The sequence below is a fragment of the Lithobates pipiens genome, unplaced genomic scaffold (genome assembly GCF_037356315.1).
Source record: "Lithobates pipiens isolate NorthernLeopardFrog02 unplaced genomic scaffold, aLitPip1_a1.2 Scaffold_28, whole genome shotgun sequence".
NCBI classification, from domain to species: Eukaryota; Metazoa; Chordata; class Amphibia; order Anura; family Ranidae; genus Lithobates; species Lithobates pipiens.
In genome coordinates, this window is record NW_027507789.1 from 109,406,921 (window position 1) to 109,427,395 (window position 20,475).

At 42.7% G+C, this 20,475-nt stretch overlaps 1 protein-coding gene across 1 annotated transcript in view; it reads left to right on the forward strand.

Annotated features, from left to right (window-relative positions):
- Positions 1 to 19,730, forward strand: part of LOC143935559 (serine/threonine-protein kinase 17A-like) — a 100,463-nt gene extending 80,733 nt beyond the window's left edge. Inside the window, exons 3-7 of the mRNA XM_077459519.1 lie at positions 6,431 to 6,575; positions 9,626 to 9,752; positions 10,278 to 10,326; positions 12,311 to 12,490; positions 14,413 to 19,730. Coding sequence (XP_077315645.1) covers positions 6,431 to 6,575; positions 9,626 to 9,752; positions 10,278 to 10,326; positions 12,311 to 12,490; positions 14,413 to 14,671 — 760 coding nt within the window. The 3' untranslated portion in view covers positions 14,672 to 19,730. The remainder of the gene's footprint in view (positions 1 to 6,430; positions 6,576 to 9,625; positions 9,753 to 10,277; positions 10,327 to 12,310; positions 12,491 to 14,412) is intronic.
- The last annotated feature ends 745 nt before the right edge of the window (positions 19,731 to 20,475 follow it).

The window sequence follows — 20,475 nt, forward strand, 5'->3', positions numbered from 1 at the left end:
CCTCAGGGATACCCTGATTACGTTCCATACATACCAAACACCTTACACACCACAAATCACCTACACAAACACTCAACTGTTTCTGCCTACCTGACCATCTGCATACATTAATGAAATGGTAAGAATCTCCCTACTATTTTGTAAAACAACTTTTGGACAGCAGGAATTTAAAGAGAAAGTAAATTCCCATGCATATATTGTACCTATAGGTAAAGCTATAATAAGGCATCCATCTTCACCCATCTTCCTTCCTTCTTCCTGTCTTTGTCCCATTCTATGCTGTAAAATACCTGGTTGATCCTGCCTGTTCCTGTGTCCCCTTGTGTGTGCTGACCATGGTAATCATGGCTGCTGATCCCTGATACTGTGGTCAGTGTATGTGACTTCCTCATCCCTTCCTTCCTTCCTTCTTCGTGCACCGTTTAGGAGATATTTGCTGTATATGCAGCCGATTACGTCATCAGGGCATGCGCTCTGAAGGAACGGCTACCCGTGCCGTTTCTTCAGAAGCCTGTGCCATGACCGGTGGCTCCCACACACATGAGCGGGAGTGATGTCACGTAACTCCGGCCGGCCAGTCACAGAGCCGGAGTCCACGGTCCCGGAAGGAAGATGGGTGAAGATGGATGTGGCTTTAAGCAGGTAAGACTAGGGCTTTGTTTGCAGGTAAGTTTAACATAATGTGCTCATATACAATGCATACAGAGAAAAAGAAAAGATCTGGTGTCCCCAGTGACACACTTATATCCCTGTAACAAATAAAAACTAAGGATTCGCCCTGGGACTTTAAAGGGGTTGTAAAGTAAAAAATTTTATTTTTTTAAAATAACAAACATGTCATACTTACCTCCACTGTGCAGCTCGTTTTGCACAGAGTGGCCCCGAACCTGCTCTTCTGGGGTCCCTCGGCGGCTGTCTCAGCTTCCTCCCGCAGGTGCTTCTCACGTTAATGCGAGCTCCCTCGCATTGGTGAGAAGCACTGCGGGCGCGCTCCCGTGATACAGCCGACGGCTATAGCCGCTCGCTGTATCACAAGGCCCCGCCCCCCGGCGCGCTGCGTCATTAGATGTGATTGACAGCAGCGCGAGCCAATGGCTGCGCTGCTTTCAATCCATCCACTCCAGCCAATCAGCGGCTAGGCTGAGCGGCGAAGAGGACGGCGGGGGCGAGCGCGGGATTTTCGAGGGGTCAGGTAAGTAAAACGGGGGGACTGGGGGCGCCGGCAGTGTCAGATGTTTTTTCACCTTAATGCATAGAATGCATTAAGGTGAAAAAACATTTACCTTTACAACCCCTTTAAATGAAGTGGGTACCGTTTCTGCCAGTAAACATAACGGTAGTAAATATAGTATATGTTTTATTCAAGTACAATTGTTTACATGCATAAATAACACCAACAGTTGCCAATTAAAAAAAATACATAAACAAGGAATATTGGTACATAAATGTGGTAGTAATCATAGTACACGGGCATCATACTACCCAAAGTATGATGATTGGGTAGTATGATGCCCATGTACTATGATTACCACATTTATGTTCCAATATTCCTTGTTTATGTATCTTTTTTAATTTGCAACTGTTGGTGTTATTTATGCATGTAAACAATTGTACTTGAAAAAAACAATAAACTATATTTACTACTGTTATGTTTACTGGCGGAAACAGTACCCACTTCATTTAAAGTCCCAGGGTGAATCCTTTGTTTTTTTTGTATACAATGCATACTAGCACATTATATCTTTACTTTTGCAGGTCATAAAAAAGAAAACGGGCTTTACTTCATCCTTAAAGCAAATGTCAAACGTACCTAATCAATATATGGTACTGCAGTCTGCTTAAAGCCCAACTGAACTTTTAGTTTAAGGCTGGGTTTACACTAGAGCATGGCGCGGCTCACAGCAGGGGGTTCAGTCCATTGAGAGCCGGTCACAATCTCCTTCTATGCGAATTGAATGCGAAGAAACCTGCATCCAATTCGCCATAGTGTGAACCCAGCCTAAATCAGCTTCATACATGCCAGCTGTAATAAAACAAAAGATGTCTTATAGTGTGTTTTCCTTATAAAAGAACCACGTCCTGAGCAGAAAGGCCTATCTTTTGCCACCATGCTACAGAGTGAGACTCTTGCTGTCTGCGTGGAAGCAGTGATCTCTTTGCAGAGGTCTGACACACCCCCTATTAAGTCAGATCCAAAGCTTCTCAATCAGTAGGGAGCAAGAGTTTTGCTGATTGTAGAGCTATAGGTCTAATTCAGTAGGGGGTGTGTTGGACTTCTGTAGAGAAACCGCTGCTTCCCCACAGAGGGCAATGGCCCCACTCTGTAGCATGCTACAGGCCTTTCTTCTCAGGCTGTGGCAGCTTCAGAAAGAAAAAGAATTGTTGAGACTAAACACTTTTTTTGTGCACCTGGAATGCATTTAATATATTTTTAATAGATTTATTTGGAAGCAGTCTTATGACTGCTTCCTTTTTCTGCTCCCCTTTGCTGGGACTGTGGGTGGGGAGCAGCAGATCTCTGGTGTCAGACCCCAGGGAGCCTTGAGCTCTGCTGCAGCTGGGGGGCTATGGCCATTCACAACAGAGGAGGGGCAGCATTGTCAGGCTTTAGTTAATGCAGCTTCCTGAATATAGTTCATGTGGTCCTATACTCACCTTCACCCTTGATCCAACATCTGTGTGGTCCAATTGGAAGTACAGTATGCCCTTTGCCAGGTCCTACTCAGTCTGCGCATGTGCACTGTGATCTCATTCATTCCTATAGGGAGCTATACTTGGGATGGCCTCCAGTGGTCCTGCAAACTCTACGCATAGGAATGGATGGGGCATACATGCTCAGGCTGAAGAAGATATTTGTGAAGAAGAACTAACAGGAAAGAACATTGAAAAGAAGATCAAAGCAATTATAAGACCAGGTGGGCTGCTTTTAGTCCTAGATTGTAAGCTCTAATGAGCAGGGCCCTCTGATTCCCCCTATCTTGAATTGTATTGTAATGTCTACCCTAATATTGTAAAGCGCTGCGTAAACTGTCGGCGCTATATAAATCCTGTATAATAATAATAATAGTGAAGGAGGGCTGCGTTTGTTAATATCGCCTTAAATCAATGGTCATTTGTCATTCTGTTAGCTTTAACAGTTTTTGAGATGCTGACCCAGAAAAAGTTTAGCGATAAAGAATTCTGATACTTTTCTAATACCTATTTACAGGATTCTTGTTCTACATCTGTGAGTTAGAGACAGTCAGGCAATTAGCATTATCAGAAGTAGACAGCAGCTACACTCCGCTCATGACAGGGGCTCTTTAATATTATTTGATTTAGTAGAAAAATAAAAACTGATCAGGCGTACAAAAGCAAACAAATGATAAAGCATTAGGACACAAGTATGATAACGCTTGTATACTAAAACGTACGCTAGAAACCTTTCATGGTAAAGAAGCTAAAATCGCTGCGTCTTGCTATATCACAGGTTGGGTTATCACCTCAAATACCCTTTTGTATAATCCACCATGGATGGCAAGGATTATTACATTTGTTAGACTTGTCACAGAACACAGAAGCGCTCACCTTTTAATACCATAGCAAATTGCAAAATGTAGAAACAAGATTGTACTTGTACATTTGGGATGGTTGGGAGTGACATGGAAACAAGTCATTCTGTACTCACCCTGAATAGGGAGAACTTGCTTTAATGTGAGTGAGTAAACTGTATTAATAGCCAGAAGCTACATGCTCTCAGCAAGGACATTGTCAGGGTGTATTAGAAATAAGAACTCAATGGAACATCATGATTTGTCTGCCCTTCGTGCTTCCTTCTCTTATGTACAACAGTCTTAAGGTTTGCTGTTAGGTCAAGCTTTGTAATATTTACTTGTTGAAACTTTTTAGTCCTGAAACCATAGCTTAGAATTCCTTTGCTGATCTCCTTAGAAGGCTGGATTCACCCCTAGGCATTTTTAGTGCTTTTTGCATTTTGCAGATTTGCTCTACAGAACTTGTTCCATAGGAAACCATGTTAAATAGACTGCAGTGCAAATCTGCAAAATGCAAAAAGCACTAAAAATGCCTAGGTGTGAATCCAGCCTAAGGCTTGGGTTGGGGGGTGCAGAAAAATAGGCAGCTGAGCCTCGTTTTTGTTATCCTTGTGTTAAGGCAGCCTTATGGGGGTATGCACATACCTTCTCCTTTGTGGCATGGATATAATGATTTTACCTGTCACTTTCAGAAGGCACTACCGCCACCAAATGCAACATATTGACGCTAAGTTGCCTGGCAACCACAAGCCAAATGCCAGACACATGGTAACATCCAGGTATTCCCATTCAAACAGCCATTTTGGCTGTCAAAAAAAAAAAAAACAGGTATTCAGGAGACATTATATTGCCTCCTGAATGCCTTTCAGCCATGCCTGCACTACTCTGAAAAGCGTTCCACCACCTGATCACTTTTCACAGAGATGGGCAGTCTTCTGGGCAATCCCCAAAAAACAGACAGGTAACAGGTACCCTGCAAAGAGTGGGGTAGATCACAGGATGCATTTCATTGCTCTTTTCATTTTGAGGATTAAAAGGTAAGTATAGTTTAACACTTAGCCTGCACCTTCACTCTTCATTTAAAACAATACCAGAAGTCTTCTTAAAGCATATCTAAAAATCAGAAACAAAATAATACATTGTTACCATTTCATAGATATGATGGCTGTACTAATTGTCACTTTTCAGGTTAAGCACAATTTCAGCATGTACTAATACATTGTCTATGTCAATGGTTTTTCAACTTCAGTCCTCATGTACCCCCAACAGGTTATGTTTTCAGGATTCCCCTCAGATAAAATGGCTGTGGTAATTACTAAGGCAGTGAAACTGATTAAGTCACCTGTGCAAAATAATGGAGAGCCTGAAAACATGACCTGTTGGGGGTACTCGATGACTGGAGTTGAGAAACATTGGTCCATGTCACTTCCTGTGAACTTCTAATTCCATCAATCCCCCCCGGTAATGAGGATGAACAGAGGCAGACACATTAATTCCATGAATGCCTCCATGGATACAGTGTTGAAATTAGTGTAGACATATGTGTTATTTGCAGGAGAAAATATAGGGGGGAAAAATGAAAAAAAAAAATTAATCAGCCATGTGGTTGCAATATATAATTTTCATTTGGGTTTATGTACATTGTAACTGTTGTATCCCATGTTTAGTGCGTGTTCACATTTAGTGCAGTGACGGGTGTTTTTCTGCACTAGAACTCCAGGCACTGCTAAGACACACAGAAAACTATTGTTTTCTATGTGTCCTGTTCACACTGCACCGCAACCCAGAGGTACAATGCAGTAAGCTGTGATAAAATACAGACAAGCTGCATTTTATCTATGTGCATAGGAAGGCACCGCATGTCACTGTAGAGCAGCACAACACACAGTGACTTGAATGAAGTGTCACTTTGTAAACTTTCTCAAAAAAAAGAAGCTGTATGATGCGGTAAAATGCACAGCACACCACCCCTTACCGCTAGCTCACTGCAGCTGGAATGGATAGCTATCACTGCAGTTTAGTCCGTGGGCCATGTGAACTGGCTGTTAAGCCTAGTACACACTAATAGCTTTTTTTTTTATTATTCAACCCGCTCCGGTTGGAGCCATTGTACTAAAGGCCCATACACACGATACAAAAATCAGAAGTAAAATTTCGTCCGATGAACGATCTGACGATTCTCAGATTGGTCGTATGGTGCTTTCGACAGCCCAGTTAGATTTTTTGGATAACAAAAGCTGGCTGTGATGACTATAACATTTTTGTCGTATGTGAACTCAACCTCTGATTTTCATAAAATTAGTACCATTTCCATACGAAAAAAAATCGTAAGAGCAAGACTACGCATGCTCAGAAACGAAAGAACACATACAAAACAATTCAACACATTATGTCACTTCTGAAGTTGTATTCTGTCGTACGAGAATTTTCGTATGGTGAGTAACCTCTTCACCTTTGATATGAGACTAGCATGCAACAAAAAACGAAATGTCATCTGAAAATTGTGTGTACGAGGCTTTACAGTCCGATGTTAGTACAGCAATTCCCTCCACTAAACTGTTGTGTTGTGACAGAGGGGCGGCCCCCTATCAGAACACTCCGATCAGCGATCTCTGCCATTCGCTGAGAGCGCTGATCAGGAGCCACTCGGCTGCTAGTTTTCCAGCATGCTCATCCGATAGAAGCCGGCCAAAGAGCCTTAGTAGAATGGGGGATGAACAAAATCTGTCAGGGTTGTCCCATAGGATGCAGAAGGCACTAAAAGCTTGCCAGAGGTTCTACCCCTTCCCCACTCAAGTCTAATAAAATATTTTGAATGGAATTGATTTTCAAACAGCTGCATATACAATCTTTCCTTATAGAATAAAAGATCATACTTTGATTTGTGTTTTGTGCAGTGCGGCCGGTGGTGAAATCTTCAATCAGTGTGTAGCAGACCAAGATGAAGCTTTTACAGAAAAGGATGTAATTCGGCTCATCTGCCAGATCCTGCAAGGCGTGCTTTACCTTCACCGAAATAACGTTGTCCACTTAGACTTAAAGGTAACATTTGTGCTCAAAGATTATTATTTATACACCACCAAAATAGATTTGACAGTTCCATGTTTCCCAGCCACACGCAGCAAACTGGGATGTTCCATCCCTACTACAGAGATCCAATGTCCCCTGTCTCCAATCTACTTCTACTGGGCCCACAGTAGGGGTGTCTGTCTACTTTTGTATACTGTCATGTGGAGACATAACAATAAAAAGTTCATCAAAATAAGCCAACATTATAAGGGTTTGTTTACACTTTATGCCGCGTACACACGAGCGGACTGTATGGCGTACTTAGTCCGTCGAAACACATTTCAGCGGACAATCCGCTCGTGTGTGGGCTTCAGCGGACTTTTTCAGCGTGCAGTCCGGCGTACTAAGTATTTCGGTTTTTTTCGAAATTCTGTCCGTCGTACTTTGGTTTCAGTGGACAGTACGGTCGTCAGTATGCTAGTTCGACGGACTAAGAATGGCGCATGCCCAGAAAGGATTTACACGGCGGAAGGGTGCTTTGCTGTGTCTTGGACTTCCTATTTCTAGTCCCGTCGTATGTGCTGTACACGTCATCGCGCAAGCTTTCGACGGACTGTTTGTGCATCCGTGTGTGGTCAAGTCCGTTCAGTGGAAAGTACGACGGACTGTCCGTCGGATTGTATGACGAACTAAGTATGCCATACAGTCCGCTCGTGTGTACGCGGCATTAGGCGCACTCAGAAAAGCAATCATCAGTGGATTGCTTTTCAGAAGGCATTTAACAGCTGGAGATAGTGTTATGTTCTCCTCCTCGCCACTAAAATCCCACACCCTGCACACTGTCACAGGATGGTTACGGCCACATTCAGTTGACGTAATTTGTTACGCTTGAAATTTAATTTTTGGCCTGCCTCAAAGCAAAGTATCACTGCCATCTACACCCGCCTTTACTGCCTTTCTACCTTAAGAAGGATTGATTGAGGGGGCATGAAAGCGCTGCTCAACTGTGTGTTTTTACTGTCCCCCACCTAATAAACTCATCCAACAAAAATATTTCAGTTGTACTGCCCAATGTAAAACACGTGTAAAATTCACCACCATTAGGGACCTGGTACAGGTAAAGTGGTTGTAAACTTTATACATGAAATATGAACAAAGCATATCCTGCGATGGCGTGTTCTTGTCTCTAATGCCCCGTACACACGAGAGGGATTAAGTCTGACAGACCTCCAAAGGAGTTCCACCGGAGTTCCGACCGTGTTCCGACGGAGTTCTGGCGGACTTTTCAACCGAACGGACTTGACCACACACCATCACACCAAACTCCGACGGAGTCGAACGTGATGACGTACGACTGGATTCGACGTAGGAAGTTCATAGACAGTAGCCAATAGCTGCCCTAGCGTCGGTTTTAGTCCGTCGGAGTAGCACACACACGAGCGAATTTTTCGAAGGGGACCGGGTCCGGCGGAGTTCCGTCGGGAAAATTTGAAGCATGCTTCATTTCTAAAGTCCGTCAGACTTTAGCGAAGCTAAAGTCCGTTGCAGCCCACACACGATCGGATAGTCTGACGGACTCAGTCCGTCGGAGTTTGGATGTCGAAAAGTCCGCTCGTGTGTACGGGGCATAAGTGTCAGAGCACTAACAGTCATTTCTGTCTGCTGCTTCATTACTCTGCTATCGGCATGAATCAATTCTGACAAGTTTTCCTGGCACCAAGAGAAAAAAGGTGATAGGGGAGGGACCTACAGCTGATTGACAGCCTCAGCGGGGGGGGGGGGGGGCAAGGGGAGGGCAGCATGTCCCTTCCTTCCAATCAACTCTCAGAGCTCTCCTCACTGAGCTCTGCAGAGTGTAACTTCAGTACTCCTCCCCCCTTTTTTCCAAACTCTCAGACAAGCTTTCATGAATTCACACTTTGAATGGATGTAGAGAAGAGAAGACTGTAGATAAACAGATACAACATATGTAGGAGGATTTGTTTCAGCTCTGTGCATCATTTGTACCATTTTTATTTAAAATGGAGTTCCACCCAAAAGTGGAACTTCCGCTTTAAAGCGGAGGTCCACCCTAAAGTGGACCTTCCGCTCATTGGAACCCTCCCCCCCTCCGGCGCCACAATTGGCACCTTTCAGGGGGGAGGGGGGTGCAGGTACCTGTACAGTACAGGTACCTGCACCCACTTACGGCGTAGATTCTGCAGAAGCTATGCCCCTTTCCGCAGAATCTACGCCCCTTTCCGAAGGTCCCCCGCTGCCTGCTGGGAAACTCACGGATCCCAGAGACAGCGGGGACCATCCTTATTGCGTAGCGCGACTCGCGCATGCGCAGTAGGGAACCGGGAAATGAAGCCGCAAGGCTCCACTTCCTGATTCCCATACCCAAGATGGCGGCGGCAGCATCCGAGAGACGATCGAGAGATCGGCTTCGGGTGCCGACATCGCGGGCGCGCTGGGCGGGTAAGTGTCATTATTTTTAAAGTCAGCAGCTGCAGTATTTGTAGCTGCTGGCTTTAAAAAAAAAACGGTGGACTCCCGCTTTAAGCATGCCTCGTCCCCTTACATGCCACATTCGACATGTCATTTTTGAGGGGGCGGGAGTCGGTGCCTAGTTTTGAGTGGGACTTCCTGTCCCACTTCCTGGTTCTGACTATGGGCCGCCTAGGCAATGCCCAATCTCACTCTTGGCGGCCCCTCTCTCTCGGCATTCATCTGGGACACGTCACAGGTCCCAGAAGATTGCCTGTCCACTCTGAGAGCGCAGCTCGCGCATGTGCAGTGTGTGCCCGGCCGTGAAGCCGCAAGCTGTCATGGCCGGGTGCCCACCGTTTCAGTGCTGGGGAGAGGAGCGAGGCTCCGTGCAGCCACATGGCTGGGCCAGGAGACAGGTGTAGCTGCTGACTTTTTATAAACAAAAAAAATCCTAGAACTCTGCTTTAACCTAATGATTTGTGGTGTCCAAGAGCAGAACATAAGAGCATCATCTGCAATCTGTTACTGTCTGATCTCTGAGTTTTCTGCCCTTTACTTGGGTTTTATGAGTTTACCTAATGGTCTCTTTTCTTGGGTTCTGTCTGTTGCAGCCACAGAATATCTTACTTACCAGCAGCAATCCGCTGGGCGACATCCGTATTGTAGACTTTGGCCTCTCCAGGCACGTGGACACCATTAATGAGGTTCGAGAGATTTTGGGCACTCCGGAGTATGTAGGTGAGTGTAAAATTGGCTTTCATCTCTTACCAGTTGACATGACCAGTAAAGAATTATCATTTAAAGACGGTAGGAATAGACTCTTTCTAAACATAAGGATCAGATTGCTCCTTCAACAACTAGCAGAAGAATGGATTTTACACAATGCTTGATTTTGTATCTGTTCATTATTTGGTACTAGAGCCCTGGTTCACACCGAATCGGGCTTTGAAATCTCGCTACTTCAGCGCAACTTCAAAGCCCTCGGTCAGTGCGATTTCATATGCGACTTCCTACACAGATGTCAATGCAAGTCACACATGAAAATCGCCAAAAATCGTGCAGGAACCTTTTCAAGGTCGGTGCAAGTTGTAGTCGCAGCGATTTGAGCGATTCCATAGCCAAAAATAGGGTGTGACTTGTCATGTGACTTTGATCTGTCAAATGGCAAGTCGCACCGGTGTGAACGGGGGCAGAGGTTGTAAAAACCTGAGAGAATGTCCCCAGCTGTAATCTGACTTATATATGCTTTCTTATTTGTTTTAGCTCCAGAAGTGCTCAACTATGAACCGATCAGCACAGCAACTGATATGTGGTAAGTATCCCTTTGTCACAACCAATATCATAGAAAAATTACGTGCAGAGAAACTAGTGAAATGCATTTTAAAGGAGACGTAAGGCTTTTAAAAAAAAAATAAACACACTCACCTAGGTGGATGCAGCATTCATCCAATGCTGCGTCTCTTCCCTGTCACCTCCAAGACCAAGAACTGAGCGATCAAAGTGAGCAGAGAGCCAGTGACTGTCAGTCACTGCTCTCTGCTCTACCCCTCCAGCATTCACTGGAGGAACGGGCTGTGGAGGGAACAGAAGCGGCTAGCTCAGGTTCTCTGCTGCGTGCCGAGAGGCTGACGATCAGGAATCTGGGTGGATCCTGACACTAAAGTCTGGATCCCATCAGAGCCTGGACCTGCTCAGTGACATTAACTGACAGTGGGCTTTAACCCTGTCTGTACTGTGCAGGCAGATCTCATTATAAGTTCCACCAGAGGGTTAAAGATCCCAGCGCTTGAATTCTGCATATGTTTGTTTGTTTTTCTATTCATACTTGCCTAGGTGGATGCAGCATTGGACCGATGCTGCATCTGTCCTCTGGCGCCTCTACACTGAGAACTGAGCCACCGAACATCGCCAATGGCTCGGTTCTCACTCCTCCCCGAGCAGAGAGATGCTGCCTGTCAATCAGCATCTCTCCTGCTCTGCTCCTCCACGCTCATTGGAGCCCTAACTGTTGTGTGGAGGGGCGGGGAGGAGCGGCTGTCTCAGTGGCTCGCTGAGATTAATATCAGTCAAGGCAGCTGGCGGATCCAGACTTCAGAAGTCAGGATGAGGCACTGCCTCTACTGATTGCAGTGACGTCAACGGAGAGGGGACTTCGGACCTTTTTTGCGATACGGCACTGCGTCGCTGTAACTGACAATTGCACAGTCGTGCAACGCTGTATCCAAACAAAATTGATGTCCTTTTTTTCCCCACAAATAGAGATTTCTTTTGGTGGTATTTGATCACCCCTGCTGCTTTTATTTTTTGTGCTATAAACAAAAAAAGGCCAACAATTTTGGAAATTTTTTTACTTTTTGCTATAATAAATATGCCCAAAAATATACAAAAAAAACAAATTTCTTCATCTGTTTAGGCCAATATATATTCTCCTACATATTTTTAGTAAAAAAAAAAATCGCAATAAGCGTATATATTGTTTGGTTTGCACGAAAGGTATAGCATCTACAAAATAGGGGATAGATTTATGGCATTTTTTTTTTTTTTTTACTAGTAATGGCGGTGAGCTGCGATTTTTATCGGGACTGCGACATTGTGATGGACAGATTTTGACACTATTTTGGGACATTTACACAGCGATCAGAGCTAAAAATAGCCACTGATTACTGTATAGATGTCACTGGCAGGGAAGAGGTTAAACACTAGGGGCAATCAAGGGGTTAATTGTGTTACCTTAGTGTGTTCCAAGTGTAGGGGGGATGGGCTACATAGAAAATGACACAGATCCTCCTGATGACAGGGAACAGAAGATCTCTGTCCTGTCACTAGGCAGAACGGGGAATTGCCTTGTTTACATAGGCATTTCCCCATTCTGCCTCTCCTTGCCGCGATCGTGGGTCCGTGGGCATGCGCCCACTAAGCGGCTTACACAGAGGGACGTACGGGTATGCCCATTTGCCCACCCATGCCATTGTCCCGATGCATATTGGCGTGCGTCCGTTGAGAAGGGGTTAATGAGAGGAAACTCAGTCTGTCCCTACATTATCACTTTCAAGTAGTTTTGCTTGCAGTCTACGGTACCCAAAGGCCTGTTCCAAAGAAACAACTAGAAAGATTTGAAATATGGTTTTCATTATTTTTAGGTATACTGTGTAAATGGGAACACAACAGCTGTATAGTGTTTTTCTTTTTCAAATTTAAATGTGTAAAAGTGGAAATACCTTTCAAGTACTTACTGTGTAAAAGATGAATTCTAGCTGCAGTCTGATGCTGTTTAACTTTTATCTTTTAATATGCAGGAGTATAGGAGTGCTGACATATGTCATGCTTACTGGAATATCACCATTCTTGGGAGACAACAAGCAGGAGACCTTCCTAAATATCTCAAAAGTGGCCATTGAGTACCCCCAGGAGGATTTTGAGGGAATCTCTGAACAAGCGATTGACTTCATTAAGTCTCTTCTAATCAAGAACCCAAGGTGAGCAGCTGTGAGTCTAAATAGTACGACTTTTACAAATGTTCTATTACTTTAGTCAGGTAAATCAGAAATATTGCAAATACGTATTACATGATCATTATTACTACATAGCTGATCTATATACCTCTTTACACATTTACCAGGCTATGCTTGACTGCTTTGTTGGAAAAAAATGAACCCTTCCCCTGCCAATTATTTCTCTGTCCTGCTGTAAATATTGAAAGAATCTGAAAGCACGCAGATTTTGCTGTGCTGCCTCTTTAGAAAACGCATTGCTTTGTGACACCAGTATGATGGACACACCCTGCATTAAAGTGGTTGTAAAGGCTGAAGGTTTTTTACCTTCATGTATTCTATGCATGAAGGTTAAATACCTTTAGTGCACAGCCCCCCACCCCCCACTACTTACCAGAGCTCGATCTCCATCCAGCGAGGTGCATTAGAGCCGAGACTCTCCCTGGTCTCTCCCCCTCCTCCTGCTACTGCCAATTACAGCAAGTGAGATGGGAGTGGGGGCGGGGCTGAGCCATGCTTCCTGTGTCTTATGGACACAGAGAGCTGGCTCGGGAGCGAGGGGGCACTCAGCAAAGGGAGGCCAGGAGCCCCAGCGGGGGACACGAGAAGAGGAGGATCGGGGCTGCAGTGTACAAAACCATTACACAGAGCAGGTAAGTATGACATGTTTTTTATTAAAAAATAAAAGTTATGCGAGTCAGCCTCAGGCTTCTTATATGTATTGAGTACTCCAACAGGGAGCTCTCTATTCCATTATTTCCAACTCCGTTCCTTTTTACCTGAACATTTTGGGTGCTCTTGTATACTCCTGTATCCCCTGGTGCATTCTGCATAATTTAGGATGGATAGTGGACCCTGCCCATAATGGCCACAGCAGGTGTGCAGACCCAGAACTTGAATGCAGAGAGTCCCCCAGAGCCTTGAAAGGTTTTCAGGTGGAATATCTTTGAATGAATGTATCAGCTTTGGGTGGATTGAACCTTTTAAAGTGTTTTCTCAATGAAAAGATATTAGCTCTGTTCTGAAGGCACAATCAGGATCTAGAGATTTTCTTTATATTCGGTATTTAGCTTGGAGAATCTGCTGCCGAGGGTTAGGCAGTGTTGCATTTGTTGAGAGCCAGTTATCAAGCCAGAAAGGATTTTGTTAGAAGTAAAAGGATGCCAAAGTGTTTATAAGACTTCAGCTAAGTATATCTGTTTAGTGATCTAATGACAGATTTCCATGCTGAAGCTTAATTTACATCTTGCTCATTGTTGACTTGTACAGCTGTAATCAGAACCAGCCACAAACGTCATTCTCTACTACTTAGGCAGGCCAAAGATGGTGCAAATTTCTTTCCTCTTGCTTGTCACAACGGGGGGCGGGGGGAGGGGGGCAGGAACATGCGGAGGAAGCCGTCCCCGCTAGAAGAAGACTGTGAATATCACTAGCGGCTATAGCAGCCACTTGTGTTAATCGCAAGTGAATACGGCAGGCTGGTTGTACCCAGGTTGATCGATCAGTCATTTTGGTTCATTCAGCCTGCCCGTTAATGGTTCGAATCTCGGCCGGTTCCTGCTGAACTTGCTGAGATTTGAACTGTGTATGGGATGGCCCTGCTGTCTTATTGGGCATTAGGTGGGGAGTGGTTTGATTTCAGGGGAAATATCTTGCTGCTGTTGTACTGTAGAGATCTAGGCACCCAGCGGGTAGTGTATGTTGATGTCCACCTTAGAGATTTACCTCTAAGGACTAAAATTCCTGGTATAAGAAGTACTACCCCTGACAAGTTCAGCATCAGGAAGAAATGTAAAAACACGTGAAGTAGATGGACAAACTAATTTTATTGAAATTCCTGTTAACATGCTATGTCCAGAGTTGATGCAGAATTTTTGAATACCTTCTATGATCCCCTCTCTCCACAGAAAGCGAGCTCGTGCTGACCAGTGCCTTAAACATGCATGGCTGATCTCATGTCAAGAACCAGAGTCGCAAAAAGAGTCGCAAAAAACTTTTGAGCCAAATGAAAGCCAAGTAGAGACCCCTGAGACGACAGAGAAAATTATGTTGTTGGCCTCATACACTGTGCACTGTCCATGTAGGGAAACCATAGAGACTGACCTGAAAAGTGTGAGGAACCAGTTTACAGCTCTGAAGGAAATTCATCCAGAGGTTGTGTGTTAATAGAGAAATTGCACACCAAAAGTGGGACTAATCTCCAAGTTTGGAGTGCCACGCGCATCGGTTTTCTGCTCTGCCAAGAATGAAACGGGTACCTTTTGAAAAATAATCTGATCTGTCTGATTTTTAAAACTTGGACTTGACTCTTCAGTTTCTGTGGCCTTGTTACCTGTGGAAATACTGTGCATACATAGGGCGGAGTGCAATGGCAATGCACATTCATCACTGGCTTTTTCAGGAGTTTATTAAGACTTGTTATATATTTGAAGGTTAAGACAACCTTCTTTGGAAATTAAAAAAGAACAAACATTGCTGAAAGATTTTTCCAAATGGCTTGGACACGGCACAGAGACATAGTATTTTTACTGATCTACCTATACTAAGCTCATCTTAGGTCCATGATCCAGGACTGAACACAAAGGCTGTCACTTGCCAATATTATATGACACCCAGTTATTTACAGATAATACTTTTATTGCACTTGGGAATATTTCTGTAACTGTGGGATAGGGAAAGCCTGTTTGTACTGTAAAAGAGTAACTTCCTTTTAAAAAGAATGAATTTAGAGTATGTGTTGAAGCTATAATTATAACTTTTAGATGCCAATCTAGAATCACTGCTTTTGGTTTTCTGTATTGTAATAATGAAATGTTTAAGGGCACGTCTGTTTTCAGTATAAACCTATTCTGTATAAATGTTACTTGTCCTAAGTGTCAGGAAGTGGGAGATTATTGTGTATCTAAAAGGCACATTTTGTGCTTTATTTATTTGCACAATGCAACCAAGATTGAAATGCATCTTGTGTTTTGGATAAATATATAGGAGACCATTGTCGGTGTCTAATTAGAATTTTCTGGGGACATCAACTGGCCGATTAACTGTGTTACTTGTGATGCCTGGAGATATTTGTAAAGTGCTTGTTTATTGGTTTCATGACCAGTTCCAGGTAACGAGTACTCAGTAAGATTATATTTTTATTTGCTAAATAGCTTTAGAATATTGGTTAATGGACCAGTAAACCTAAAACAAAAAGTGACCTTATGTAGAAGAGCTTCAGCTGCAGATATATATCTCTAAATGTAAAAGTGTTCATAGTTGCACTGAAAATGTGAGTTTGACACTGTATGAAGCTAAATCTGTGACACCAAAAAGACTTTCATTCAGTGGTTCTGCCCATCATGTCAGTCAACAAATATATAATGTGTGGAACTGTAATCCAAATGATGTGCATGTAATGTACCGTACATGCATCTGCTCCTTCAGTGTGCTCATTTGCACATATATTGCTGATTCGATCAACAGTTGTGCAGCTCATGCATTCCCACTCGTGATCACCTTATGATCACTTATTTGTAAATTTTAAGAAATCATTTTCTCTGGATGTTTTTAGTGTTTTTTTAAACTTCCAATTATAATTAAATTTTTTTAATCATAATGAGTTGGGGCCATTCTAGTAAGTGATACCTGTTTATTAATGGACATGGTGAGTAAAACCACTGACTAAAGGTCATTTTAGTAGAACAGTTTTGACGATAATCATGACCAAGCGTACTTCCCAGGTATTTGCATGTTGAGCACTTGATAATGTTTTGTGGACTATATGTAACTATGTAATTCCCTTTTACTGGGAATCCAAGGCTAAACGTGGCTGTGACGTGTCAGATGACAGTTTTGTTTTCTGTAGTTGTATGTCCTGATACAGCACTATAGCTACTTACATTGGATAGGAGAATCAGAGCCGGCAGTTACACTGTAGTATGAGATGGAGCCATTATCTGAATTGGAAAAAAAGGCTTTTCTTATGTGAGCCTGTGCCTGGCTAGGATATCAGAATATCTTCAGTTCAACCTTCCCTTCAGCAATGACAGGCAAAGTCACACGGCGCCACATTTTTCATAAGTAACAAAACCAAAAATGCAACTTTGTTCTGATTCATTTTTTAACAAGGATTCCGTTTATATGCGCTTTGGAGTAGAATAAAAAAACTTCATTCTAGTTCATTTTTACTGCCCCTTAATTGTATGGTGATACTATTACATTCTTGATAAAAAAAATTGATCAATTCCATATTAGTGAGTCAGGCAACAAAATAATTAATATTAACATAAAATTCATAATCTATATTCTGGTATATTTTCCTTTCTTTCATTTATTAAGGAGCAAGGCAAATATACCGAGCACTGCAAGTGCAGCTTTGATTTCCAATCAAGTGCAAGCAAAAATGCTATTTTTTTATTTCCCTTGCATGTAATTGAGTATTCATGGAAAAGTGAAGCTTTACCTCATTTACCAAGCTGTGGAGCGCTTGCAGTGCAGAGTATATTTTGTTTAGTAAATCAACCCCAGTGACTTCCTAAGGCAGAAAATCTACTTGTCATTTGTGCAACCTGCTTGTTATATTGCAGAGACAGGACAGGGCGGTGTTGGAAGCGGAAATGCAATTGCTAGCAGTGGAGAAAAAAAGTTACAACACACTAGGTACACTGTCAAAGGATGCATGAAGAGTATGTATTGGCTACAATCAGTTTTTCTGTTCTATTAGAACCAGACTGATTGAGGTTGGGCAGTTCTAGAAGCTGCCAAATGACTACTGTGGCCCCAGGCATCCTGCCATATCACTGCTGTTGGTCTAAGTTTCTCAACAAAGATATCAGATTCAATGTATACTATATGTACAAAACCTTGTGATTCTGACCATCACACCTGTATCAGCTTGTTGAACAACCTATTTTTAAAACTATGGGCATTAATATGGAGTCAATTCTCCTTTTGTGGCTACAAGAGCCCCCCACTCTTCTAGGAAGGCTTTCCACATCATTTCTGGGGCAAGGACCTTTAACCCATGAGGCAAAAAGGCTAATGTTCACCTCCACAATGAACTGCGAGCTACTTCAGCAGCAGGTGATAAGTCCTGTCCTTTTTGCTCCCCCTTCTGCTGAAGCACCCAAGGCAACCTCTTTTGCCTACCTCTCAGCCCAACCGCGGTTGGATAAGAAGACATGTTGGCAACCATCTAAAAATGTTAAGTATAATTGCGGTTAATCCTTGCAGTCTACTTGAATTCCTTCACACCAACCTCTTTACGAGACCTGGCATAGAGCACAGATTCACAGTTATGCAGGAACAGAAAGAGGCTTTTCCCAAATTGTTGCCAAAAGGATGGAAGTCCATAATTGTTTAAAATGCCACGGTATGCTGTAGTGTTAACCCTTACTGGAAATACCAGAACTCAGTAGGCTGGAGGTTTGTCCACATACTTTTTTCTTACCACATAATGATGCGATGGTCAGGTGCCCACAAACATTTTGCCATATAGGGTATTAAAGGGATATTATTGTGCATTTTCAGCACCATTTTCAGTTAGGGCTGCCATAGACAGTTCAAATCTTGGCTGGTTAATCAGTAACTGGCCAAGATTCTAACCATGTATAGGCAGGAAGAATGTACTCAAGACATTAACTTGGGTACAACCAGCCTGATGTATTTTACATGCAATGATCGCTAGCGGTTGGTATAGCCGCTAGCAATAATCACTGTCTTCTTCCAGTGGGGACAGCTTCCCCAGCCCCCTGCCAGGAGAATACAATGGCTCAGCGGGAGGGATTCCTCTGTTAACACTGTCTTTGTGTTGATGGGGGAATCAAGTAAATTTCATTCTTGCAACCCATGGTTGCAGGAAAGGAATTCGCTCTGTTTATGGCAAGATTTATTATTGCAGCTCTGTAGTTTAATGCAGTCACTGTGCCTCAATAATTAATAACTGTTGTAATAACAGCCACATTGGGAGTGCAAAGCTTTCACTGGGTTTGGTCAGAATCATTAGACTACCAACACACTTAAGACTGAGCTTACCTGATATGCGATTGTGCAAATAATCATTTGTTTGAAAGATCTTTCCATTTACAGTAAGAAGTTTACCTACCAGAAGCATTGTTCTGTCACAAAATACACATGCAACATTGACAGTTAAATATCTAAACAGCCTTTCAAGGTACAGGCAATGCACAGGTGCTATATAAGGCCAGCCAAGGATGTAATGTGTACAATATTATCAGATGTACAGGTCATGTTAAATGGTGACGCTCTTCTATGAAAGACCTTTGATGTACTATTGTTAGCCCACCGTGTACCCACCCTGCTACAATGCTGCTCTGCTTGTACCAGATTTTGTGCACATTCTACCACTGAAAGAAGTATATTCTCAGAAACCTCCTGCTGTGTACTCCCTACCTTGAGCATGTTCACCATCAGTAGTTCACTATCCATAATTTGGAAAACGCGGCATTAAAAGGCAAATACTGTGATAACTGAGACCCAAAAACACCCCACCCTATTCTAGTCATTCTACTATGGCTAAATGTACCCATAGTGATGCTTCTCCATAACTGTCCACACTGCAACTCAACATTACAATGCCCCTCCTCTGCCCATACCAAATCGCAATGCTGGGACCTGGTGATTGGCCAATCAGTTCTACACTGTAATGAGGCTTGGGGTTTGTGCACCCATACCTAGAAGTACCAGGATTTCTAAATCGGCAGAGGTTGGGTCAGAGCAACAGGGAACAACGATAAAGGTAAGTTTAGACCCAAGAGAGCACCTAGCACAGGGTGATGGAGTGGGTTTGGATTTAAATGTTTATTACAGCTTTGATTTAAAGGAAAGTTTGACTTTGACAAAAGTAGCATAGGATTGTTCTTACTATACAGTTGGAAGACAAGATCTTACTTGTTGGTTGGACATCCCCACTAAATGGCATACCATAGTGTGTTCTGCCCTAATTTGTTGGCTTGTAACCTACACAGTATTACTTTAATGTATTGTAAGATATTCACAGTACCCAATATTATCCATGCACTTGTAGAAAAGCTAGTTTCTTGTACAACAGAACTCAAAACCTCTGTCCTCACCAGATTTACTGCTGTAAATGAGGGGAAATGGTACCAGTGGAGTCCAGCAGACCTGTCATTTTGTGTTGTACTGTATCATAGAACTTTACTTTATATTGGTGTCACTGTTAATTTGCATTTGTTTTGTAAATAAATAAAGTCTTTCATATTTATGCACTGTCAGGTTTGATGATTACTAAAGCTCCAAGAAAAATTGATTGAATATTGAATACTACCAGTATTATTAATATAATGTGCAATTCTCACAAATTAAAGTAAAATCACTTTGCACCTGACATACCTGTTGACTCTCGGTTAAACACCTTGCTTAGGACATTCCACCATTATGCATCTGCTTGCCTCCAGTCTTCCACTTGATCTCATTGTCCTTTCTAGTACAGCACAATGAAATGGATTGAAATTATTATATACAGGTTCCCACTGCACAACAGAAGAAAACTAATATAAACAGCCAATACAAAAAAAAACAAGTCTAACTACAACCATGAAGACATGGTAGTAATAATCCACATTCAAATACAAACAATATTACAATCAAAATTGTAAATGAAACAGAGAGATCACTGGCATTGTATAGGATCCTCAAAAAAAAAAAAAAAACGTTATTGTTTAAAATAAACATATTGTACAAATGTGGTGTAAAGACATGCTTCTCACATTATTTCCATAAAGAACATCTCATCCGTCCATTAGTGTTTCATTTGAAGACCAATCTCTAATATTCGGTCTAACACACTTCAAGGTAGCGCCTCTGAATCAAAGCCAACTCTGTACAATCAAAATTGTATTCATATAAAACAAAACAACTAAATGAAAGTGAATCCAAAAAAAGATGTGATGAACAGCATAGTTCTAAATCTAATATTAATGTACGCATTAAAAAAAAATCCCCAAAAT